Here is a 26,758-nt window from a genome sequence, read left to right as displayed (position 1 = left end):
TAGTCTAAAAATCTGCTTTAAGGTTATTAAACTGTTGTGAATATTCAAGTTAGATTGAACTAAAGAGTCGATCAAACAATATCGTGACTTTATTTGATCTTCTCATATACTACTCGCGAGACAGAAAATTGGATATTGACATAGTTGAGTGACTTATTCGAAAACAAGACAGAACTCAAGTTGAAGCAACGTATCATAACGTAGAGAGCTCTAAAATGCCTACTCTCCTTGACGGTATTGGGGCGTATTTTCCAAGACATCAGGCACAAGCCAGAACACAAGCATGTGGATTTTTCACCCTTATTTCGAGCAAACTGGAGCCTCCTGGACCTTTGTGTCATCACTCAAAAACGATTTCTGCCAGCAAGTGTTTTTCACTCGCGGAAAATACGCTGCATTTTGGATAGGAGTGCAGAACAGTTCTTAAGACCTGTCCATCCAAGCACTATAGGCGTTATTGTACATCTGCCGAGAAGCGTTTTAGTGAAATAGTTGAGTTCAAAACGAGGGAAAATAGTTGCCTTTCTAATGAGACCATAGCAGTTTACAACGTTGTAAATTGCCATGATGAGACACTTCATGGCCTAACAGCTACGGTAGCCAATTTGTTGCACATCTGAACGGAATATTCCTATGTATCTTCATCTTCTTTTTGTATAGCAATTTTCAGTAGGCTTGTGCGAATGAAATTTATTTTCCGTAAAAAGTGCGAATGAAGCTCAAAAAGGTTGAAAAGCACTGGTATAGCCTATAGGCACGTGACCACTGACCAGTCACTCCAGTTTTGAATGGTTGTTGGCCTTTACTTTACTACGACTAATCTTACCTTTTTGCAGAGAAGCACACGGCGTATTATGCATAGCTCGGGTAACATCTGTCTTATCGTCTCCTGTGCGGTTCTGTTAACTATTCCTTTGAAAGCATCTGGCCACGAAATGTATCCAAATGTTTTGGCCGAACAGTTGGATCAGTATTGTGATTGGCGACAGGAGCGCCGTAACGGAACTAAAACAGACCATCTGGAAAGGTATGGCAAGGCCGGTCCTATGGGACCACCCGGTCCTGTCGGGCCAGAGGGTATTGTGAATTATGACAGAGTCGCGCGGATGATCGAAACAGGTGAGACGGGGCCTACGATATTCATATCGTAGGCCCCGGGTGAGATCTCAGCTCACGCTTAATACATCGAACTAATCGGGCTGCTAAAAAAGCGAAATGCGATCATTGGGGGGTGGTTATTAGCTTGAGGCGGATTTGAAACTCACATGCCCGCGTTTGCAATACTCGAGTCATTACATTGCCCAAAGACCATGGCACTTGATATGACAATTCATGGTGAGGAAATTGACACAGCAGTTGCGCACCAAGTCCCCACCATCTCCATATATATACCTGACCCTGTCCGCACTACTGATGTTACATTTATAAAATAAACTAATACGGAAAGCACGAACTAGATATATCACAGATATGTCCACAGTCACAGAGCAAGGGACCGGATACGCATCATAATGATCAGAATCAGCGGTTTTATTATTTTCATCAACTCAACACACGCATTCACACAACGTACAATACGATATACAAGACACTTTGCGCCGTAATGAACTTATGAACAGATATGGGAATGGTGATATATCCCGGTATGGTCTCTCAATCTGACACTGGCCAACTGGCATTATTATTATTAATGCCCGGTGTAACAGGGTTATACCTTGATCTTTCGTTATCGAAGACATCGCAAGAACAGCGACAAAAGGGGAGGGGCGCAGTTTACCCTCGAGTTTAGACAACCCTACATATTCTCTTCTTCTTTTGAAGTTTGCCGTTTCTTAGTACTAAGAGTTTACCATTTACTTTAGTAGCATCTGTGTCTACTGCGATCATTTACATTTGATATTTTAGGCAACTCCGATCAGAATGAGAAATTTACCGTCCTGGAAGAAAAAGTCAGGAAATTGGAAAAGAGTAAGTTTGAGCAAAATTTGTTCCTTTCCTATACACTCAGTTTGAGAAGATTTTTTAGTATATAAATTAATTTGAAATAAATAAAAATGATTTTCTGAAGCTCTACGAATGCTGTCTTCGACCAGCTGCATGACTGTGTCCCCATTGGATGTCAAACGGACCAACGCGACTGGCGGCGTCTACGATATTTACCCTGGTGGCGTGCACAGGGCTGTCGAAGTATATTGTGACCAGGAAACGGACGGAGGAGGATGGATTGTAAACTTGTTGATGCACATTACATAAGTTTTTGTTGAGATAATTTTAACTTGCTATTTTGTTCATTGCACGGGATATGCATTAGAAATATGGAATTTTGAAATTTATGGAAAAATAAAGAGACGAAATATAATTGGGAATTGATTATCGAAACCAATATTAAAAGGTGCCAACTTGGGGCACATCCAATATTTCATTATGTCCTTGATTTCGGATTAGTTTTATTAGCCATATAGTGTGGTGCTTGAAAGATTGATTTAATATTCACGGATTCGACATTGATAGGTGTTTCAACGAAGAATGAATGGTTCGGAAGACTTTCAACGGAATTTTCTCGAATATGAAGCGGGATTCGGTCGGCCAGATGGGGAATTTTGGCTCGGTAGGCAGTCCTACATATATCTTATTTATTCAGTTCGCGTTCATGATATCATACTAGTGTGGAGTCATGGTTAACTATCGTGCCAAGTCATCCATATGTTATAAAGAGTATGTAAAATCTCGCTATTACAAAGCAAGTTCCTCTATCTAGAGCAGCGGTTCTTAACCTTGTCTCCAGCGCCCCCCAGGGAGCGGTTTGGACCTTCAAGGGGCGGAAACGCTCGGGGGGCGAAATGGGAGGCGCTGGGCTCAGAGGGGCGGTATGGGGGCGCTAAAGTAAAATGGCCTCGCAGTTAATGGTGTAGTAAGGACATATGATTATATGGTAGAATAATAGGTCTATATATCCCTGAGTTCTCATTGCAAACTAACATTCGACAAAATCTGACAAATCCCAACGTTTTTCGTTGCGCTCATCGCAAAATATCCTCCGACGATGTTTCCATGAATGCAGCGGTTTATTTCAATTCATGTATAGTGAATTTGACGTACTTTTGGATTGCTAATTCCCCGTTAAAACACTCCCATCATGCTAGCCATCCTATCTTTTCACTGCATCGCAGTTTTGTGGTATTTTGAAATGATGAAAAGATTCATAAACTGATACTTATAACTGACAGCTCGGGTTATTTTCCACGAAATGTTTTGAACTAGGTATTGTATCCTGCAGAGCACTGCGTGTCGAAATCGAAAAGGCACTGTATGGTACAAATTTTGAGTGATGCCCTTTGTACATTAAAGATGTGTTGAGCCTTTTGGACCAAAATGATTAACTAAATATATAATTGTTTTTGAGAGCTACAAAATTAAATCGTCAGAATATTTCTTCATCGTATCATAAAGGATGATACTGCTTAGTGTTGTTACCCCCATGGTGGATTTTCAAAAATTAAAATCAACTCAAAACATGAAGTATGCAATCGTTTTTTGCAATTATATGGTGCTAGAGAGTGACATTTGAGGGTTTTGATCGTATTTAATTATGTTCATGATGGCATCCATGTGATTTTACCGTTTAGTGGGTCTGATGAGTCGAGGTAAAATTGCCTTGCCCAGATAAACGTGCTAGCGCCGAGAGTCATTTACAGTATTCCGCTCCGAAGGCCCCGGATTCAACCGACCACGCCAACTCGAATATTCTTCTTCTCTTCGACAATATCGAGAGAACAAGCGTTTCGGAGTCGATAACCAAGCACCTTGTCGCGCAACCTTGCTCATTGCCCACTACCACCAGACCTAGAATACAATGCGCCGCACGAAAACACCCGGCAAAAGCGATACCTGGCCATCCACAAAATCAGGGCCGACCGTCAGCCTACTCCCCAAAAACGTTTGTCTTGGGCCCCACATGGTGGTAAACCGATCCCCAGGCCCCAGACCACACACCCTAGATTAGGTGTTTTCACCAGTACCTGTGACACACATTCATTCTACTCAGTTTAGGCAGAGAGATTAAGTAACATAATCGCGCGAGGTGCGAAAATTTTCTATAATTCATGACTGAATCGGTCAATAATATTGGGAATTGCATATATATAGCCCTAAATTTTTTTTAGACTCTCAGAATTATCAGATTTTCGATTGAGGTGTCGTCTTGAAAAATGTAGGGCACCTAACCAATAATAATTAAACATATTCATGCCAACATTTCGTGACCTACTGTTTGTTATATAGTGAGTAGATATTGAAATCAGGGTTGTAACCAAGTCACATTGTTCCGAGTCACGAGTCAATCTTACTTTTGTGGTTTTGACTCGAGTCAAGTCGAGTCATTTTCAATTCATCACCGAGTCGAGTCCGAGTCCAAGTCACCGTTTAAAGGCTCAAGTCCGAGTCATAGTGTTATGACTCGAGTCGAGTCCAAGTCACATTATTGAAGTCATGTTCAACTCATGTTGTCAATCCTGAATTAGCTTATAGCTTATAGAGAATCAACGAATTCATATCTGATATAGAACCAACGAATTCACGTCTAGATACCAGCTGATAGAGAATCAACAGATGCATGTTTATGGAGACGTACAGTTTTTCTTTCACATTATCAGATGGTTGACTAAAAAAAGGTCAGCTTTCCTGCTCAGCTCCCGAAATAGCCGCCGGAGCGTTACTAATATGAGAGGAAATTTTGGATTAACTACAAATAGAGATTTTCGAATTTTACCGGCCACCTCATGATATTGTTATATTGTGTGAATATATGATTCATAGCAAATTTGGCTCAATTCAAACTAGAAAAAGCGAATTCATTTGAGTGGAATATTTTGGATATGAAAAAATAGTCGGCTTACTACTAGGATGTAATTATATCATATGAAATAATTTCTCACCAAAAACACTCCCTTTATTTCCAAATATAAAATTTTCTCCTCTCATATCATTGATTCTACTTTTTGAAATTAAGCCAGAATCGGTGTTCTTTTTATGCAACATAACAATTTTACCAAGTAGCCACCCAGTAAAATAAATAAGAAGTTATTTTTCAACAACCCTATTGTACAAACATCACACAACATTAGCCATTCATTACTACTCACGTGCACAATGCACATACCTAACAAAACGTCAAATGGATGGAGTGTATTGTGTGTTTTGACTGACAGCAGATCAAATCAATGATGAGTTACAATTCAAAAATACTAAAGTGGAAAGGAGATCCTCATATATGTTATAGGGGCATGGCCTTAGAATAAATCCACATCTAGTGAAACACGTTCCACTGGTGCACTAGATACGTAATCGACAAGCATTTTTGAACCACATTGAAGAGCATTGGATACTCATTATTTCTGGTCGCCCAATAATGCAAAGAATCATCGCCTTCAAATCTACACATGAGCTTATCAGTCCCTTCCAAGTATTTGACCATCTGAGTCATTTCATTGCCTCTAATTGCACTTTGCTTCGATTGTCTGCTTGTATAATTGAAAAGTTCCGAGTTCTTTGATTGCGGAGGATCTATTACCTCTTCATCACAGGATGATTTTGTACAATGCTTTGCTACTAAATGTGCCATTGTCGGTTGTTTTTACGGCGGCATATCTGATATCAGACGAGTGCTACGAAAGCAGTGGTGACAAATAGCGATATTGGCAGAATTCGTCATATGCGTTGATCTAGCCAGTACGATTCGCAAATTTCTTCATCTTCAAGTCATATAAAATATGCCGAGTCAATGACTTGGGTCGAGTCATGCGTAATGACTCGAGTACAAGTCGAGTCAATCCAAATATTGACTCGAGTCGAGTCGAGTCATTTTCCCTTTTTAAGAAAATGACTCGAGTCAAGTCGAGTCACCAAAAATTCGTGACTCGAGTCTGACTCGAGTCGAGTCATGACTCGAGTCATTACAACTCTGATTGAAATCACCCAAGCGTATTAAACAAAATTACGCACACTATTCCAAATTGGTATTTCTTCACTGGCAAATAACTTTTCTCTGTGATCGAAGTTTTTGGTGAACAAAGGGCAGTCGTTTTCGCCAAAAGTTATCTCGCTGGCGAGATTTAGCACACTTTTCGGAGTCCTATGTTAGCCTAAACTTCATTATGTGTTGGCGCGTCGTTGCTCGGTAATGGCTGACGCCGAAATGCCTATTTCTATAAATCATGAGTATTTCTTGGGAGAAACGCAAAAATTTTTTGAATAAAGTTGGATAAAGTTTCAAAAAATGTATATAATTTATGTTCATTCATGAAATAATGTTGAGCCCCGCTTCAATTGGATGGTTTGAGGTGCGGCAGTTACCGTCCTTCGTAAAATGAATGAACCGAAAACGAATGATTGCGCAAACTGCGCGCGCATCATAGTTTTCGAAATTTATGTATAATCTGAATGTTATTTATTTCTCGGAAGCAATATACTATCAAGTCTCGGAATTTAAGCATCTAACGTATAATGAATGTTATTTATGCGGCAATGGGCGTAGCTGATGATGTGGCAATGGGCATCCTATAGGCGTGGCAATGGGCGTCCTATAGGCGTGGCAATTAGGGCGACGTGGCCTTCTCTGATTGGTCTGCACGAAACGGACATAATTACACTACTAAGCCGGCTCGTCAAAATCGCTATTGCAATCTCAATAGTCACGGGCAATCGGGCTCGCTGGTATTTATGCAGCAAAAACTGCTTGCATAGTTGTAGCCATGAAGGTGGTCAAAAGTAGATTGGCAATTTGAATAAATCAGGCCAAAAAGTCTAAACAAAAAATAATACTTCCACAAATAATATAGCAATTCAGTACATACATTGTATGCATAGAAAACAACGTACAGTCAGTTGCGGATGATAACTTGCTGCTGCAACTTGGTAATATTTCTTACAAATTGGTCATACTTTGGTCTGAACTCTAAACTTTATAATACTCAAAGTAAAAGCATTGTTCAGGATTACGCAATCTTCACCTATTGACCCGGAACGGAGCAGAGTTTCGGGTCGATATTGAGGACTGGGAAGGAAATACTGCGTACGCGAAGTACTCGTAAGTATAATATTGTTGTGGTAGTTTGTGGGGATTCCATTCCTGATGACAGAATAGAAATAAAAATGACCGCGGACCTTCATTTGTTATAGAAAATTCATAGTGGGAGATGCGTCTTCTCAATATTGGCTGGAGGCCGGGGGATATTCGGGTACAGCCGGAGATTCTTTAACGTATCACAGCGGGCAAAAATTCTACACTCAAGATCGCGACAACGGAAAGGGTTGTTCGGGACTTTATAAGGGCGGGATGTGGTACAAAACCTGTCATTATGTGAACTTGAATGGTCTGTACAAACCGCAAGGATCGTACTCTGGTGCCGATGGCGTGGAATGGTATCATTATAAAGGAAACTACGGATACTCGTTGAGATTTGCGGAAATGAAGATTAGGCCCGTATAGAATGATTAGGAAATAACCGGGAAACTGAAACTTTGGAACTCTGTTTATGTTTCAAAAACTGTATTTTCTATGCAGAGCAGCCCGGGGGATGTGGATGCCGATGCCGTTATCTCATAATTGCGAGTGCAGTTGAACAAAATCATGGAAATTGTTTTTTTTTTTGAAAAAATAGTTGACTCGAGAGGGGTTGTTGTAATAGAAATTTAAAATATAGCTACACTAAATCATTCGAGGCGCGAAGATAAATTTCAGGTTGTATTTATCGCCCAAAAAGACTCTATTTTATATTGATTTACTAAAAGTTACTAAAAATCCCAGGGGGACCATGGCCCCTTTCGTCCCTCCTGGCTACGCCAATGATGTCTATTGAGTACTTCTATAGGTGCGATAAAAACAGGTTCTGGTTCATGTGAACATGAACGTTCATGAAAGGTCCCATGTGAACATGAATACATGATATCAGAAGGTTAATTCACTCCCCAAATAACATTTTGACGTCCAGTTTACCCCCCTCTGCGACCGCAGTAGCATATACTTATAGTCACTATTCAGACTACGCCCGGTGTCAGCGGCTGGAGCTATATGTCCTGCCACGGTATTATATTAAATTGCTCGTAAAATTATATATGATCTGGAGTGATATTTTCGCCCGACATTCCCACCCGGTATTGTACCGTCAGAGGCCAGGTAGGAACGATTTTGCAGCATTGCATCTAACGGCTGCGTTGGGTATAATTGTTTCTGTTAATTCGCGAGAAGATAGACTCGTGATCTCGGTATCACGCGTTCCCGGGCCTAGCACGCAGCAGTGGCGGAAGAAAGCCAATTTATTCTTCACAACCTGACCACTGACCAGTGAACGGCCTGTTATTTCAAGCAAAATTCTCGCGAATCTCTGTAATTTGTGGCGACGCGAGGTTCAACTTAGTTATTAGTTGGATTTCCTTTTAGTTGCTACCGTAATGCAGTGTGTGATAGGAAGTTTACATTCAAGAAATGCTGATAAAAATTAGGATTTCCGTAAAGTTATGATATTTTTCAAACATATTTAAATGGCAGAGCCTGCCGAATCTCTTTTTGCGAACGCGACCCTCTGGATTATCAAGGTTTGTCTATATACCGAACACGAAGGGGAACAGAACGCTCGCACCATGCCTATATTCTAGTCTACGTCCGTTCCTTAAACGAAATATTTATCACAGGGGTGGCCAACCTGCGGCCGTAGAAGGGAATTTATGCGGCCGTAGACTCAAAATTCAATTATTATGTGTTGGCGGCCGTCAACATGCAATTTGAATTTACGAATTGACTACCGATTTTTGAGAGGTTTCCGTTAATCATGAAATTTTCCCCGCGCTTTGCGCAATTCAATGTGACTTCATTTTTCGATCGTAATATAGTAGCGCCCTTTGCAATCAGAGCCCACACCCACAGTACAGATTCGAATAGTGCAAAGGATAATGATGCGCCCCATATAGAAATATCGACTCGGAATCGTGTGCTCCTCCACTATACCGACAATCTTGATGGGAGGTCAAGAAATAACACAATACAACAAAGTGACTTATAACAAATGACTTACCCCAGTGGTTCCCAACCTTTTTCGTCTCATCGCCCCTTTTGAAGCTCCACGCCGATCATCGCCCCATAAATATTGGGAACCAAAAATGGGCATATAAACTGGGATTACTGGCGAGTTGAATAATAAAAAAAGGTCAATTTTTCGGCTCGACCTCGAAATTACACTTCTACAGCTAAATGTTCGTGAGTTGACTAAAAAAAGTCATTTCTCCGACTTGACTCCCATCAGGACCGTAACAGAACTTCGTCAGCCCCCCCCATAAAAAACGTTGGTATTGGGCCCCGATAGGGTGGTAAACCAAACTCCAGCCCCCTCAACCGGTGGGCTTTTTTGTCGTTACATATCAGCTATACCCTAATTCATGTACTGTTTGGTGAGTCATCGTACTTCGCCTAAACGCGCCAAACGCGTCAAATTTATATAATTCATGCTTGAATCGGTCAATATGGTCGGGAATTGCATACATATTGCTATCAATTTTTTATCCTCTCTCTGCTCACGTAATCAGATTTCTCGGTAGAGCTGAGTGTGGTGTGTTGGAAAAGGTAGGAACCCTAAATAATAATTAAACATCTTCGGGTGGATCCTTTGTTATATTGACTTCGTTACATGATGCTATTTCGTGACCTCCTATGTCTGCTATGTCAAAAGATGTGGATATCGCCAAAACGTACCAAACTAAAAGACGCATATTGTTTCAAATGGGTATTTCTTTAGTGGCATATAATTTTTCCCCGCGGGGTGGCATTTGTCTTGTCGGGTTCAGATCGCCAGGACAGGAAAATTCGACGCCAGCCATTGAGGCGCATAAGGACAATTAAACATATATGTATATCGAAGTCTTCGGTCAGCACAAGGGCATTCCTTTTCGTCCAAGGTCTTCTCGCTGCTGATCGTTCTGGCACACTTCTCGGAGTTGCATGTTACATGGCCTATAACTTCATATGTATTGGTGCGTCGTGGCGCAGTATTGGCCGACGCCGAAGTCTCCATTTTCATAAATCATGCGCATTTTTGTTGGGGGAAGGGTACCCCAAAATCAAGACACATGACAATATTAAATTTTAAAAAAAGTTGCATGAATTTCTGATAAAATACTCTATAATTTACGTTAATTCACGAAATAATTTTGGGCCCCCTTCGAGTTCGGCCCACCAATTGGGGGTTTGGGGTGCGGCAGTTACGGTCCTGACTCCAATATAGCCGTTTTAACGCGCCACCGCCCCCTATCGCCCCTATCGCCCCCTTCGTCCGTTTTCGCCCCCTATCGCCCCCTTCGTTATTTTCGCCCCCCTAGACCGCCAAATCGCCCACGTTGGGAACCACTGACTTACCAGAATATGCTTATATAACTTTCCCTAATTCTTTGAAAACACTCCTTCCGTCAACTCTACCGGTGAATCTGATCACATGGGGTGAGAAAGGATAGCCGTTTGATAGTAATATGTACGATTACTTAAAGGCCACGTATGCTGCTTTCATGCACGGTCAGGACGAACCGTACGTAGAGATTAAGGATGAACTCGACAAGAAATTAACGGAGTTGGGGGAGGATGACAGCAATGACAATGCAAAGTTGGAGGCTCTCGAGCTCGAACTTGACGCCGAAATCGCGGCTTTGGAAGCGGAAAAGGAAGCCGTCATGAAACTGGAAGAGGAGAAGTCCCGCATCGAGAGCGTCAAGAGCAGCTTGGACGAGTATTTCGAACAGCTGGAAAAGTACTTCGCTTAACTCAAAGAATATGCTTATATAACTTTCCCTAATTCTTTGAAAACACTCCTTCCGTCAACTCTACCGGCGAATCTGATCACATGGGGTGAGAAAGGATAACTGTTTGATAGTAATATGTAAAACTACTTATAATAATGACGAAATTCAATAGCCAATCTGAACATTTTTTTCGCACTTCGCGCGACTATGAGCAAATCCCATTACATGACCAGAGACCACTGACGATTTCGGTGCGTATAACATGCCTATATATGATTAAATAGATTAGTCAGGAGTTCGCCGGAAACGGACATAGACTCTTTAACATGGGTATTTGGTGTCCAGCTATAGCTCTATAGATCATTACGACCTTGCCCCGAAATGCGGCCGTATAGGCAACATGAATAGTCGAAATGCGGCCTTGAATGGCAAAAAGGTTGGCCACTCCCGATTTATGATAACAGTGATGGCTCGTTCTATAGGGCAACTTGGAAATCGGCATCGCCTCACCTATTATTACAACTACTATTACTATAACTACTATACTATTACTTTTTATAGACGCAGAGCAATCAATACATAGCGAAATTACGGCGAAAATCGCACTGTCTTCTGTGTGTCGCTTGTAAATACTTAGCCGGGACATATATTCTCTTGCACCGGTAGCGCTCATAACAAGCTATACGCATATACTCTCCCAAAGCCGCTCATAATAAAGAAACGACGATTCACTTTACCTATTCATAATATTCGGCCAAATTACTGAACAGGTGCGGCAACTTTTGACTTGCCCTAGACAAGTACTAAGCATTGAGTCGACCGTTGCTGTTCTATGCCGATTTTTACGGTGTTACACACCGCTGTGAGTCTTGAAATTTGGTACGGCCTATGTTTTCATGGTGGTATCTAACACTCTACCAAGTTTCAGGTTGGACACTGAATTTTTAGGGCAGTAATGACATTTCCGATGTCGACTAACAGCTGTTATATCATATACCGCATAATGGAATAGCGCGATACAATGTTCCATAGGGAGATGAATAGGTCAGGTCGTGTTCCGGCAATCTTGAGGATGGACTAGTATTCATTTACCGTACTTTTCCAAGTAGAGTACGCCCCCATGTATAATACGCACCCCTAAAAATAGCATGCAAATTCTGGGAAAAACCCTGTACCCATGTATAGTACGCACCCTGCATTTCAGTACATGAATAGTTCCGATTTAGTACACGATGTCATTCTGCTTTGCGATGCCACTGTTGAACAATCATGACATAACCATCGCAAATCACTATACAATTAACGGGATTGCCTTTAAACGATAGCAGACAAAGCCTGCGAGGCCGGTCGCGCGATAGTTCAGGACAACGACACGACATCTTGAGCACGAGACCTATTACAGATGCGATTGCTAATCATTATACAATTAACGGCATTGTCTCTAAACCAGGGGTGGGCAAACTACGGCCCGCGGGCCGCATGCGGCCCGCAACACCGTACTGTGCGGCCCGCGAGAGTCTAAAGAAACTTATTAAAAATTTTGATAAAATGCGTACTAAAAATCAAATTATTACAGGGACTTGATTAAACTTTTTCTCAGTATATTTCACCATGATAATTCTAAGGAAGTTGGTCTCAACCTGGGGGGACGCGTGTTCCTTGGGGTCATGAAAGCATCTGAAGAGGTGAGCTCGCGAAGGTGAGCTCAACTGAAAAAATTCTTCCAATTCATAATTATTGCTCTGTATTTAGTATGCATTTCATATTAAAAATCCCCCATCAATAGTCCTCACCTCCCATGCCACCAAACAATGCGTTAGGTTGGCTATAGCATCCTGATTGCGTTTTGTGATATGACGATAAGGGGGCGCGAAATCTACACATATAGTAGAAGCGTGTTTGAAGCTAACATGGTTATGATGCTGTCAGCATTGTGTGTCCTGGAACTGAACCCAAAGCGGAATTAGTCAATCTATGAACTGATCATTGCTCACAGATTTAAATTTCAATCCTGTTCTAAGAATCGGGACAACAGACTTTCATCTCTATAGTTTTGACAAATTGGTTATTAAGGTCGACCAGCCTATGAAATCTCGCCATTGTTTCTGGCGCGTGTACGATATCATCATAGCAATGTTTGGTTTGTTTCAAATAAGCATATATATTATCTCCATGTCCTCACTATATAATCAAATACCAGCAACATTGCGTTTTGGTTTATGATCCCAATTTTATATAGTGCGGCCCGCGAAGGGATTCAGATGTTGAATGCGGCCCGCGAGCTCAAAAGTTTGCCCACCCCTGCTCTAAACGATAGTAGAGAGCAGCCAAAGCCTGCGAGGCCGGCGGCTAGATGATTTAGGCCAGGGGTTCTCAGCCCTTTCTTGGCCGTAGCCAATGACCAAATTCACGCATCCACTGTGTGATTGGGATTTTAGTTCCACTATTGTGGGGAATAATATAGTCATTATGGGTCAGCTTCAAACAATTTATTGGTGAATGCGATACTACAGAGAAGTGGAGAAATCTATTTTTGATATGCATGCAATAACACATCTTGTACCAAACCAACTGAAGTTGCGATGTCAGAATATCTCAGTGGTTCTCAACCGGGGGTCCGCGAAGCAATTTCAGGGGGTCCGCGAGACCTCTAAATTTTTAAAATGGTTGATAACGTAATTTTCATTTTATTTATTAATTTGAGAAAGCATGAGACAGTTTCGCACCACAACTGCTAAAACCTCATGACTCATATCATCATAATAATCGTTTGATATGAACTATCGTAGTGTGGAAATTCATTTTCATTGCCAATTTTCCAATAACTTGCCGATACAAACATATTGCTGTTTAGAGACGTTTTGTTGGGGTTTGTTGACAAAATAAAAATATGGAGGTAGTAAGGTCAATCAGGGGGACTTCGTTATGTCTTCTCGATTTGTAGTTGTCAGTCTCATCAAATTAGTGAACAGTCGTTTGAAATAAAAATTTCCGAAATATTTCCCTAATTTGAAAGAATGCAGGGATTAAAACCTCGCCACAAAATCCATTTTATCCTGCGATAGACATAACCACTATTTGAACAGCTTCTTGGAGGTACAGAACATCAATATACAATTGAATAGTATATTCATGTTGAAATGAACCTGAATATTGTCGGCTGACAGTCGTCATAAATCGGACGATGCTGCTTTTGAAGCTCGACTATCAGATTTGGCGCATTCTTATTGCGGATGTCCTATCTACAAAGCTGTTTTTTGATGAGCAAGGAGTGTTTCGTTGCTATCAAAGCATTACACTCCAACCTTGAAATTTATATCACCAGTTATATTGGTACGCAGCCTTGCCTTGTTAATGTTCAATTGTTCATGGTCGAAAATGTTTGCTCGTAAATATATTGTAAACCCGAACAGAACAAGTCGTTTCATGACAGTCATTCTCAGGTTGGAAAACATGGTTCCATTATTTGGCGCATAAAATGTGTCTATACTATTAGATCAGGCTTTCACTTTGACGGTAGGAACTCTCTGCGGGCCGATCAAAATGCCGTTGCGGGCGGGATCCGACCCGCGGTCCGTATCTTGCCCGTCCCTGCGATAAATGTTGGACGTTATATGTTCATAAAAGATATGTTTTTTTTCATTTTGGTGCCATAAATGTTGCGATCACACCAAAATTATCGTCGGAAGCGTTATGCGTTAATACTGCATTAGCCTCCATCTATATTTGCGGAATTGGTTTTTGGCCCTCCTCATTCATATCAAAACGAGGACGCGGATTTTCAAGACACGACCATGTACTTCAAGAAATACAGCAGCAAAACGAGCTTTGAAATGATAAAAGTCTACCAATTTCTACATGAATAGTATGATGTTATTTTCAAGAAAAATCCTGATTTTGTTGTTTATCACAAGCCTACAGTTCATATTTGCACAAGACAGATGAAGGTTGCACCATAATAGAGCTAAAATTGAACTAAATCTTGAGGGGGTCCACGAGGGTCCGTGACGGTCAAAAGGGGTCCGCGAAGCCAAAAAGGTTGAGAACCACTGGAATATCCAATCCAGTGTTACAATCAATTCATGTCGCTCTTACATTATGTAGGCTACAATGATATCAGGGCGGACATTTTAAACCGACTCCAAAGATTAATTCGCTTCGCTAAATCCTCAATCCGTTACGATTCATGGCGGTGGTGCAGTATACCTTCACCAGGAGTTGCTGATAATTTGCAATTATGACTATTTTTATCTTACAATAATACGACTTGCCTAAGTACAGTAAATCTATACATGAATTACACTTCATTCCGAGTATATTGCACACCCCTTTCAACGGCATACGAACGGCCGGTATACTTGGATACTTCAGCATTCCCTGAATACATTCCAGTTAATATATTCTCCAAGTTACTTTAGTTGCTGTTAGCCGTAGGTTGCCATAGCCAGTGGAAAAAGCCGACGTTTCTCCCTCCCGTTTGGGACTTGTACATTGCGACTCCATACGTGCCACTACGTCTCATCAGACTCGGATGAAAAGCTTTATGTAGCCTACGTTCGATAATATGAATATATCTTTAGCGATTAACACAACAAATATAGAAAAACTTACATTAATTCTAAAATTTTCTAAATGTCTTTGTGGCCCACCTCAAATGCTCCTGTGGCCCACCCTTTGAGAACCCCTGGTTTAGGCCAACGAACCGACATCTTGCGCAAGACGATTTTACAGATGCGAGTGCTCGGGCTAACGGTTATGTCGTGCGCACCAGGTCTGTTGGAGATGCGACTGATTACGCAAGCGATTATATTTTGCGCACATGGCCTCTTGTATGCGTATATATGCGATTGTTTGCCTGTCGTTGACCCGATGAATTAGCGAGAATTGCCGCGCGTTAGTGCCTATTACTGACCTAATTTCGCTCGCGTACAAACGGCAAACCAACTCAGCGGGAGATCGCGTGCTTGTGCATGTGCACACGACTCTCGTTAATTGGCCACACGCTTTTCGCTAATTGGCACCGCGTTACACTCTATAATACGAATTACTGTGCGCCATGGCTGAAAGTTATGTGCGATTGGAAACAAACATGAAGAAAAGTGTGATTTCAAGTTTTTAATCGAGGGAGATTTTTTCAAGGTTTGTTGCACCCATGTATAATACGCACCCCCCTATTTTAGGGCAAAAAATCGTGAAAATTTTGCGGATTATACATGGAAAGTTACGGGTAGAAGTAATTGTTTGTATTTCGACTTGAACGTGGACATGTTACTAGTCAATCAAGAGTTGAACGACACCAAACGAAAATGTACGAACTATGTACTAGGTCTCACAGCTCCATTTAAATATTTTTTCGATATTAGTATATTTTCCAATGTCGATTTCGCCAAGTTGTGTTCGTGCATTTTACGTTATACCCTGTGTTCTGTTGTCTTTCGGTTAACTTCACCCAGGATCGTGACGCCTGTCCTAATTTATTCTGCTGATGATATACTGATTTCATATTGCAACCTCGTCGTATGAGTTATTGTTCAAAGCAAGATCAAGAACACAACAATTGGTGTCAGAAGTGGGATTCAAACCCACGCCTCCATTCGGAGACCAGAACACAAGGTATAAATGCAAGCACGACACACGGGGAAATAATGATTGGCAGTAATTACCAGAGATGAGCATGGATTAGGATTAGGTTTTGAAAAAACAGGATTTGTGAAATTTTGTCGGATTTGGATTGGATTAGGATTACAGACTTTTTCTGAACGGATTAGGATTTGGATTGGATTTACCGATTCGAACATGAGAGGTGCAGTCCTATGCTAAGTTTTCTTAAATCAAGAGAATCGTTGGTTGTGAGAGTAAATCTTCCAATCCCTCACTTGCATAAATTAGCATTTTTCTGAATTTCAAGTTGGAATTGGATTAGGATTGGACATGGATTATAAAATAAAAAAGTTATGGATTAGGTTTTGGATTTGGATTTGAAGTGTCGGATTTGGATTGGATTAGGACATATAAATTCCAAATCCGCTCATATCTGGTAATTACTAGTCCTATAGAAATGAAGAGTTGAACGACACCAAACGTAAATGCACGAACATAACAGCCCTCCCCTGTAAGTTAGAGGGTTGCCCACATTTACGTAGGGTTTGTAGAAATCGGTTAGTTTCCTGTTGTCTACTGGTCTTTTGGTTATCCGCACTCTGGATCGTGTCGCCTGTCTTAAGTTATTCTGCTGATAATAAACTGATTTCATATTGCGACCTCGACGTACGTTCAAGCAAGATCAAGAACATAACACGCCACAACAAGACTGTGTTGTGTTTTGCTACAGGCCCCGTTGTCAAATGCGCGAGTCTCATGATTTCTGACCGTTCTACGGCAGAAGTCCCGTATATTGCTACGTGATCACTGATCATTGTTAATTCAATCAATCAAAGCCAATTGAAATATCCCTCGTTCAGTGTTTGCAAATCAAGACAGAAACACGGAGTTTCGTACACGCCCGATCGATCAAGCATAATTGAAGCTGTATTGATTTCCCTAAGAGATGATACCATTTATGTCTTCCAGAAAACCCTGATACGATATAAGCGATCCTCCCATGTTAGTTAAAACAGTTACTCAAAGAAGACACCGAACTAATAGGAATGTATTTCATTTGTCCGTATTGTCCAACTCTGTCATCTTACGCATTAAAAACGGGCCGAAATTCTACAGTTGAGTAGAAAATGCCTAAACTTGTAAACAATAGTTGCCAGTAAAACCGCTACTATTTGAACTTTGTGATTAACATATTTTACAGCTATAGATAGAGATACTGTACTCGTTTGATGCGGTAGTGACCAAGACTATAGTTGACCAACAAGGCCGTACTGATCATTCCCATTCGACACCGAATACTGTTTATACGATTTTTTCTTCTGAATCATCGCTGTTACTGCCTCTTTGTTATCTAGTTCAGTTGGACGAAAACATAGACGGACTCTCTCTCTCTCTCTCTCTCTCTCTTTCCATTGACCAGGCGGGATCGAAACCTCGGAAGCAGGTATAGGCTACACAGCGACGTCTTGAGTCAAAACATTGATTCCAGGTGCAAGGTGCAAACACGATAAAGTCTTTATGACAGATAATTCAATATTATAAATAGACACCGCAGTGTTCAGTACAGTTTACCAATATTTAGACGCTTTGTAGGCCAACACGCTACTGATACTGAGCGTATCTTTTTGCAGAAAACCACTCTCCGCATTATGTGTAGCCGGGGTCAGGTCTGCCTTACTCTTTCCTGTGCGGTGCTGGTAACTATTACTTTGAAAGCATCTGGCCAAGAAATGTATCCAAATGTTTTGGCCGAGCAGTTGAATCAATATTGTGATTGGCGACATGGACGCCGCAACGGAACTAGAACGGCTCATCTGATGAGGAATGGCAAGGCCGGACCAATGGGACCACCAGGTCCTGTGGGACCAGAGGGTGTTGTGAATTATGGCAGACTCACCCGGATGATCGAAACAGGTCAGATCTAAGCTTGCTTTAGTTTACATTTAAAACATAAGCTATTAAAACCGCCTACTAGATATGCGCACAAACCCGAAACCATGAGGACCCGGACAATTTATAGTCACTCGACGGTAAGCTATACAGGTTTAGCATAGCATTGTTTCCTCAGAGCTTACTCTTGGATATCATATTAAATTCAGAGGTGGTGAGTGGGGAAGTAATATACTTTTTATCTCCTATACCTACTTGAGCTACTCGCCCATTGTAGTCTTCATTTTGGACTTTCGGTTTCCCCCCTTTTCGTCAGCAGATTTTCAAACCAAAACATACCTTCTGATAAACTTAACTATGGCAGTCCGTGCATAGAACTCCATCATTTTTTCGCGTCAAATTTTCATAACAACTTAGCATCAGAGTGTAGCTTCGGATGGCCGCAGTTTTGCAACATTGAGTCACTGTGCGTTATAGTAGCGACGAAGTAGGCTATATTGTAGGGATGGTGTGAACGTGAGGTTCACGTTCGCGTTCTGTGTGTGAACCTCGGAAATTTAGAGGTTCGCGTTCACAACAGAACCTTGGTAGGTTCTGCACTGTGAACCTTTTTAATAAATTGTAACTTCCACTTCATTATCAGATCTTTGGTTCAAATTTATTGCATTTTAACTGCGGGTCACTCTATGCATGGCGCTGGCAGCATAAAAAATCAACGCTAAACGAGCATGCACCTTGACAACCTCAAAAGTTTTACTTGCTTTTTTGTTACAAAAAATTTCTCGAAATATCCAGCCTTCCGTTTGTGAATATTTAGTGACTCTCTGCTGTGCGCTAGACCCGCAATCACACAACATCACGAGCGATATACGTAGTCAGCGAATGATGCTTATTCAACCAATCAATGACATTGATATCGTTTTCTGATGTAAAAAATCGAGCGGGCGTACGGGGTCAATCTTGACTTCATATCTTTACTGTATCATTAAAACCAAATCCGTACGATTAAGGTGCTGGCTACTGTTATATAACTTGTTGTTTATGGTATCGGTAGCGAGTATAGAAACCCGTTTTACACTCTGCTCAATATAAATGTAGCAATACTCAGACTCCGAACACATTGTCCGGTCTGGCTAAGACCGTTAAGGCGTAAGCTTATATTCCCTGGTAAGTCCTCGTCGAAATTGTTGGCAAAGCGACGGAATGTATAGATTTTATGAGATTATTATATCCTTTGATAACCGCGGTTGATACATTTAGCGACGTTTTAAACGCCAATATGTACTTCAGCAACGTGACATTATGTGGCTCGAGTCTTCGCTAGGTATCGTGTACACTGTACAGGCTATCCCTTCATTGAAAGATAGGGTTGGAATTAGCAATATGACGTCACGAGGTTCACGTTCGTGTTCACACAGAACCTTTCAAAAAGGTTCGCGTTCACACGAACCCGAACCTTTCAGAGGTTCACACCATCCCTATGTATCATTAATATAGGCTATTATGCCTCAACACAATTATCTTTATTACGCTGTCATTTAAATACTTATACGGCCTGCCGTTCATTAGTACTAAGAAATCACCACCTACTTTAGTAGCATCCGTCACGATCATTTCCGATTTAATTTTAGGCACCTCGGATCAGAATGAGAAGCTTACTGTTTTAGAAGAAAAAGTCCAGCAATTGGAGAAAAGTAAGCATGAACAAAAACTATTCCTCGCCTTCCGCTCATACAGATGATTTCCTAGTATAAAGAATTTTCGGAATAAATGGAAATGTAATAATTCTTTACAGCTCTACGAAGAATGTCCTCGACCAACTGCATGTCTGTGTCCCAATTGGATGTCAAACGGACTAACGCGACTGGCGGCGTTTACGATATTTACCCTAGTGGCATGCAGAGAGCTGTGGAAGTATATTGTGACCAGGAGACGGACGGAGGAGGATGGATTGTAAATAACTTGATAGCTGTAACCATGATAATATCAGATAATGCCTAGTATTTCTGGTAACCACTACTTTTGATAGAGATAAATCTATTCAACTTGCCCGTTTTTACATTGCGCTGGATAAATGCATTTCAAATAGGCGATTCTGCAATTTGTTGAAAGCTAGCGGAAAAATAATGTATAGGAATCCACGATCGAAACTATTTCCAATAGATACTTAGATCCTGCATTTTCATTACCACTTCTTATCGGAGTAGTTTTATTGTGTCATAGAAAAGAGGACGTATGTATTTGTATATAGATTTGGTCAAGCTGAGCTAGGCCGGTGACTACTTTCATTAAGTCTAGTGCTTGAAAGATTAATATATTAACGGGTTCGTCGTTGATAGGTGTTTCAGCGGCGTATCAATGGTTCGGAAGATTTTCAACGGAATTTTCACGACTATGAGGCGGGATTCGGACGGCCAGATGGAGAATTTTGGCTCGGTAGGTAGCCCTACAATACACATATCGTATACATTCTGTTCCTCTTCAAGAAAATATACCCGTGTGACTAGGACCATAACTGCTGCACCCCAAACCCCCCAATTGGGGAAGGGAGGCAAGCCCGAAAGGGCCCCAAAATTATTTCGTAAATTAACTTAAATAATAAAGTATTTTCTGAAAATTTATGGAACTTATTCATCGATTTAATGTTGCAAAATATCCTGATATTTGGCTATCGTTCCCCAAAGAAAAAAAACGCATGATGTTTAGAAATGGGCATCTCGGCGTCGGCCATTACCACCCCACGACGCACCAATACATATGACGTTTTAGGCCGTGTAACATGCGACTTCGAGAAGCGTGCCAGAAAAATTATTTACCGGCGAAGAAATACCAATTTCAGATCGTGTCCGTCTTTTATAGTTCAGTACATTTGTGCGATTACAATATCTTTTGACATGACAGTCGTTATACCAACGCGTCCGCGCGAATATGTTTAATTATTATTTAAGGGCCCTACATTTTCAAAGACATCTCATCCAGCTCTACCGGTAAACTTGACTGCGTGAGCAGAGAGAGGATATAAATTGATAGCAACACATATGCAAATCCCGATCATAACTGATTCAATCATTACCTATAGAAAATGTTCGCGCCTTGCACATTTAGGTGATATAAGCTGACTCGCTGAACAGTACAGCGTAACTCGCTGATAAGTAGCGGCAAAACGTATAGCCTGATGGGGGTCTGGTTTATCACCCTATGGGGGCAGGGCCAACGTCTTCTTTGGGGGTGGGCTGACGAAGTGCTGTTTCGGTACTGCGTGTGACGGACAATTTGTTTAACTCTCATGCTAATATATACTACTGTCCAGGGTTGCAATAACTCGAGTCGCGATTTTGTTGATGACTCGACTTGACTCGAATCATTTTCTTTTAATACAGAAAAGCATTCGATATCACCGAGCAGAATTGTAATAAATGGATTTAACAAGGAAGTCAACACAATGACTTGGACTCGGACTTGAGTCATAACACTATGACTCGGACTCGAACCTCTGCTCTCGGACTTGGACTAGGACTTGACTCACCGGTGGTGAATTGACAATGGCTCGAGTCTAAATTATAAAAGGGAGATTGACTTGTGACTCAGAACCTTATGACTTGGCTACAACCCTGCTACAATTTCATAAATATAGTTTTATAAAGAGTTTGCAAAGTCTCACTAGTACAAAGTAATTCCTACACTGAAACGACGAAAGGTCGTATATAGGGCTGCATTTATAAAGAAATGGATGTTTAAAACACTTTGTTTAAAACGTGTTTTAAACTGTGTTTCAAACAAAGGCCTTAAAAAAAATTGTGTTTTGTTTAAGTTGGTAAATTATGCCATAATTGTGTAAATAGTTTCCTAAAAACATGTTGTATGAGCCTACGAACAATTACCACCCGATATAGCCGACATATACGATATGGGAGGGTTGGAACCCTCAAAAGTCAAAACAGTCGATTCAACAGCAATAGTACGTTGACATTTCGTCCAAGGAGCTATATTTTTATCTTATACCTTATATTTTAATTGTCAATGTCAATCCACTATGACGTCGCAATTGAATATTCGTGTCGTCATAGCTTCGAAAAAAAACTATAAAAATGTTTTAAACAAGGGACTTGATTTAAACATGTTTGTTTTAAATTGATTTTTGTTTTAAATGCCAACCTTGTCGTGTAGCGACATATCACCATATCCACCCACCTGTATGTCATGATCATCATCATTATATTTTCATGTTCATTATCAGTTTTATCAACACGGGATACTACATTACTACAACAATTCTAATGTAGAGTAGGGAAAGGATGGTCGCAACGACTTGGTAAAAGAAATCAAACAATTAAGTTCCACCGTGGTCTGCAGTCCAGTGGTTCTCAACTGCCGGTCCGCGACGACTTTTCTACCGGTCCGCGAGGTATATTAAAATTTGATACCTTAATTTCAAGATACTATATGTTGTAGGCTTGTCCATTGGTAAAGTAAATACAACATCGAATTTTAAAGTGATTAACTTCGTGAGGTGATATTAGGCCAGGAAACACGTTCAATTTGACATGCGAGCGACTCGCCACAGCGCGTAGTTTGCACGATCATTCGTTTACGGTTCATTCATTTTGTGGATGGCCATACCTGTCGCCGTTGTCAGGTGTTTTCGTGTGGCGCATTGTACTCTGATAGTACGTCTGGTAGTATTGGGAAATGAGCAAGATAGCTCGACAAGGTGCTTGGTCCGTCTCCGAAACGCTTCTTCTCTGGATATTGTCGTGGAGAAAAGTATTGTCGTTTAATCCCTGGCATTCGGTGCGAAAGGATGTATATCTGGACAAGGCAATTTTATGTCGACTCAGCACTCAGCAGACACTGCCGTAAAATCACATGAATACAACATCATGAACATATTTAATTACGGTCCAGACCCTCAAATTGTCACTCTCTATTACAGGGGTTCCCAAACTGTGGGGGCCACCATAGCATTTTGAGGGGGGTAACGGAGCTATTTTGAAAATTGTAGAATTAGTGAAAATTTAGTTATGTTTGTTATGTTATTCGCTCAAAAATATATTCATATTATCGAATTATACGGAGGATACAAGCTGTTTATCCGACTCTGATCAGACGTGTAGTGGCACGTGTGGAGTCACAATGTACAAGTATGTCGCCCCGGCAATGGCAACCTACTGCTTACAGCAACGAAAATAATGTCGATTGTATTATACCCGGAAGTTAATGCTGAAGTAACTAAGTATTCCGGTGGGTCGTATGTCGTTGAAAAGGGCGTTCAGCATTAAACTGGAACCGAAGTGTATTCGATGTAGCTTTACTGTACTACGGCAGGTCATATTATTGTAACATAGAAATACCCATAATTGCAACTTTTTGCCAATTATGAAGTTCCTGTGGAAGTATAGGGCACCACCGCAACGAATCGTAATGGATTGGGGATTTAGCGCAGCACATCAATCTCTGGAGTCAGTTTGAAACGCCCGGCCTTGAAATAATTGTACATAATGTAAGAGTCCCATGAATTGATTGAATCATTAGATTGAATCTTCTGACATCGCTACTGCAGTTGGTAATACAAGGCATACCATGTTCATTGTATTTTGTACATAAAGCTTACATATTTAAAAATTCTTATTCTTCCACTTCTCAGTTGTAATCCATTCACCAAAGAATTGCTTGAAGCTGGCCCAGAATGGTTATACTATATTCCCCACCATAGTTGAACTAAAACCCCAATCAAACAGTGGATGTCGGGATTAGATCATTGGGTTTCGCGTTGTGAGTGGAACAGCGGACGGTCATATTATACACCAGAGTTATACGATCTACCAAGGTCGTAACTTTCGCACCAAAAAACTTCAATTGGGGGGAGCTTCAAAGGGCCCAAAACTATTTCGATGGTCGTTTCTGAGGAGATTTATTCAATTGAAAATATTCGTCGCGCTTCGCGCGATGCTATGCCAGCGGTTCAGACTTTGATATTATTCGTAGTAAGATAAAAAATGCGGATGTTCCAGAGAAATAGGCATGTCGGCGCCGGCGATTACCACGCATTGAACATGACTATGACTCTCTTGCATAAGAGGTGGGCCGCAGAACATTTTCAAACCAGAAAATGGGCCACGACCAATGATGGATGAGAACCCCTGTTCTAGTAGGCCTACTATACTTTCGGGAAAACGGCTTCAGACTTTACAATTTGGGTTGATTTCAATTTCTTAAGGTCTACCGGTCCGCCAATTTTTTTTTTTTAATTTTACTGGTCTGCGAAGTGAAAACGGTTGAGAAACACTGGTCTACACCATATAGTCGAAAATACTAGAACGAGATAAAATAGCCCTGCAAACTCAGTGAGATATGGCATATAGCCTACAAAGTTATCAAAGAACGGGCACTGGCGAAGTCGGTGTGTAAAAATCGATTTGGTTTTGCACAAATAATATAATAATTCAGTATATACCTTGTATTCATGGCAAACAACGCAGAGTCAGTTTCGCATATTCGTCCGCTGTCAACTTAGGCTTCTTATAATAATTTATACATAAGCTAATCAGGTTGTAAACCGTATAAGTTGATAACTCTCTATCCAGTTGATCATACTGTGCATTCTCCTGTAAACTTAATAATAGTTAAAGCAAAATTAATGTTCAGGTTTACGCCATCTACATTTATTAACCCAGAATGGAGCAGAATTGCGGGTAGATATTGCTGATTGGGACGGAAATGCTGCGTACGCGAAGTACTCGTAAGTTAAATTTCAGCTGAACTTTGCGGGAATATAATGCTGGTGATATGATAGAAAAAGAACTGACAGTGAACCTTCATTTACAGAAAATTCGTAGTAGGAGATGCGTCATCTCAGTATACGTTGGAGGTCGGAGGATATTCTGGTACAGCCGGGGATTCCTTAACCTATCACAGTGGGCAAAAGTTTTACACTAAAGATCGCGACAACGGAATGACTTGCTCAGGAAGTTACAAGGGAGGCATGTGGTACAAAGGTTGTCATCATGTGAATTTGAACGGCCACTACAAATCTCAAGGCACGTACTCCGGCGCCGACGGCGTGGAGTGGGTCCATTGGACAAATGGTCACGGATACTCACTGAAATTTGCCGAAATGAAAATTAGGCCTGCCTGATGTGTTGAAAGATCGAAAAACGACATGATTAACACCTACCGGGTATGACAGTAACTTGCGCAGTCGACGCGTGTTGAAAGGATTTATTCATAAAATGCATTGAAAATATAACTGAATCCTGGAAAGACTGCCGAGAGATCGCTATTTCTTTCTTGGCTATGTCTAGAGGGGCATAAAAGATGTGTATTTCAGATTAATTTTTACACGACCACATCGTCATGCAGCATTTTTACGTTCGGCAGTCATTATTACCCAAATCAGAGCATCCATGGATGCCGTTTTAACTATGTGGTATAACTGTTGAACCGACGGCGATTTCGCGGGCTCCAACTATTCGATACCGTATACCTAGACTATATCTAGTGTAAGACGTTCGAAGGCTCATAGTACATGTATTTCGAATATAATTCGACCTGGGTAATGTCGCCCACCTTGTACTTAAATTCGCAATCCCCGTCGAGGTTTGTACAGATCAGGGCTTTGGAGCCGGAGCCGGAGCTGGAACCCCGGAGCCGAAGCTGGAGCCCCGGAGCCGAAGCCCCGGAGCCGTGCATTTTCAGTTGAGCCGGAGCAGGAGCCGGTTGTTTGAACGGTAACTCCGGCTCCGATGTATTTCATAAGATGCTTGCGCTTATACTAAATGGTTGAATTCACATAATTTTACGATAATCGTTCACAAGATTAAGAACTGTTGCCACGTTGGCACTTTGCACCATGTTTTCTAACCAACCAGTAACCATATTCAAGTTCATACATAGGCACCAAGCCTGGGTATAGGCAGGAATTGCCGCGTTTGCTCCGTAATTGGTTTATTATGGGTATACCCGCAATTTCGTTTTCAGCTCAACAACGATGGCCAACTGTGTGGTTCGATAAGTAATAAACGAATATATAAGCGACACCAGAGAATAAAAACGTGACCTTCCTCCACATTTCGATTTGGAGGCGCGCATGCCGCACGCCAAGAAACATCGTCTCCATTCTGAATTGGATGAGCAAATACACGACCTTGGTTGATAGTGTTTTAATCCCAGCGCCAAATTGGAAAGTGTGTTATCGTTTATGCCTGCGAATTGAAATTCATTCCAGCGCATGATCGTTTACTCCAGTACCAATTTGCGAACGTAAATAGGGAAATGCAATTGTCGCGATGCGTGCTTGTCAATGCGATGTCTGAACCCTGCCCTGGTGTTGAATATAAGAGGGCAATTAGTGATTGGATGCCCGTTTTCCAATTTGTAAACATCAATTTTGTGTATTCATCAGAGGTGGTCAAAGTAGTCAAAAAAGCTACTCAAGTAGAAGTAGAAGTAGCGACGAACAAATCTACTCAAGTACGAGTAGAACTACTTT

General features: G+C 41.2%; 4 protein-coding genes across 5 annotated transcripts in view; 3 read left to right on the top strand and 1 right to left on the bottom strand.

The window, feature by feature from the left end:
• The window catches only part of LOC145438243 (peroxisomal multifunctional enzyme type 2-like), a 364,670-nt gene that overhangs the window by 59,099 nt on the left and 278,813 nt on the right, over nucleotides 1-26,758 (top strand). The gene's annotated exons all lie outside the window — the stretch shown is intronic.
• LOC145438250 (uncharacterized) overlaps nucleotides 1-26,758 on the top strand; it is a 126,281-nt gene that overhangs the window by 11,824 nt on the left and 87,699 nt on the right. The window lies entirely within an intron of this gene.
• The window catches only part of LOC145438251 (uncharacterized), a 107,208-nt gene that overhangs the window by 19,770 nt on the left and 60,680 nt on the right, over nucleotides 1-26,758 (bottom strand). The gene's annotated exons all lie outside the window — the stretch shown is intronic.
• LOC145437135 (microfibril-associated glycoprotein 4-like) lies at nucleotides 748-25,458 on the top strand. Of its 2 annotated transcripts, none has more exons than XM_080314299.1 (6): nucleotides 748-1,119; nucleotides 19,902-19,964; nucleotides 20,066-20,223; nucleotides 20,610-20,706; nucleotides 24,916-25,009; nucleotides 25,096-25,458. In XM_080314299.1, exons 1-6 carry the CDS (start codon nucleotides 789-791, stop codon nucleotides 25,403-25,405), a joined length of 1,053 nt encoding a protein of 350 aa, XP_080170425.1. In that variant the 5' UTR covers nucleotides 748-788; the 3' UTR covers nucleotides 25,406-25,458. The 2 variants fall into 2 exon arrangements, with proteins under 2 accessions (XP_080170425.1, XP_080170424.1); XM_080314298.1 differs by lacking the exons at nucleotides 19,902-19,964; nucleotides 20,066-20,223; nucleotides 20,610-20,706; nucleotides 24,916-25,009; nucleotides 25,096-25,458 and adding exons at nucleotides 1,906-1,968; nucleotides 2,069-2,226; nucleotides 2,512-2,608; nucleotides 6,991-7,084; nucleotides 7,177-8,109 and having other exon boundaries at nucleotides 759-1,119.

This window comes from Botryllus schlosseri, chromosome 4, assembly GCF_051294905.1.
Source record: "Botryllus schlosseri isolate E-star chromosome 4, Bs_hap1, whole genome shotgun sequence".
Taxonomy (NCBI): domain Eukaryota; kingdom Metazoa; phylum Chordata; class Ascidiacea; order Stolidobranchia; family Styelidae; genus Botryllus; species Botryllus schlosseri.
The sequence above is the reverse complement of the archived record's forward strand: the minus strand, read 5'-3'. Positions and strand labels throughout refer to the sequence as shown.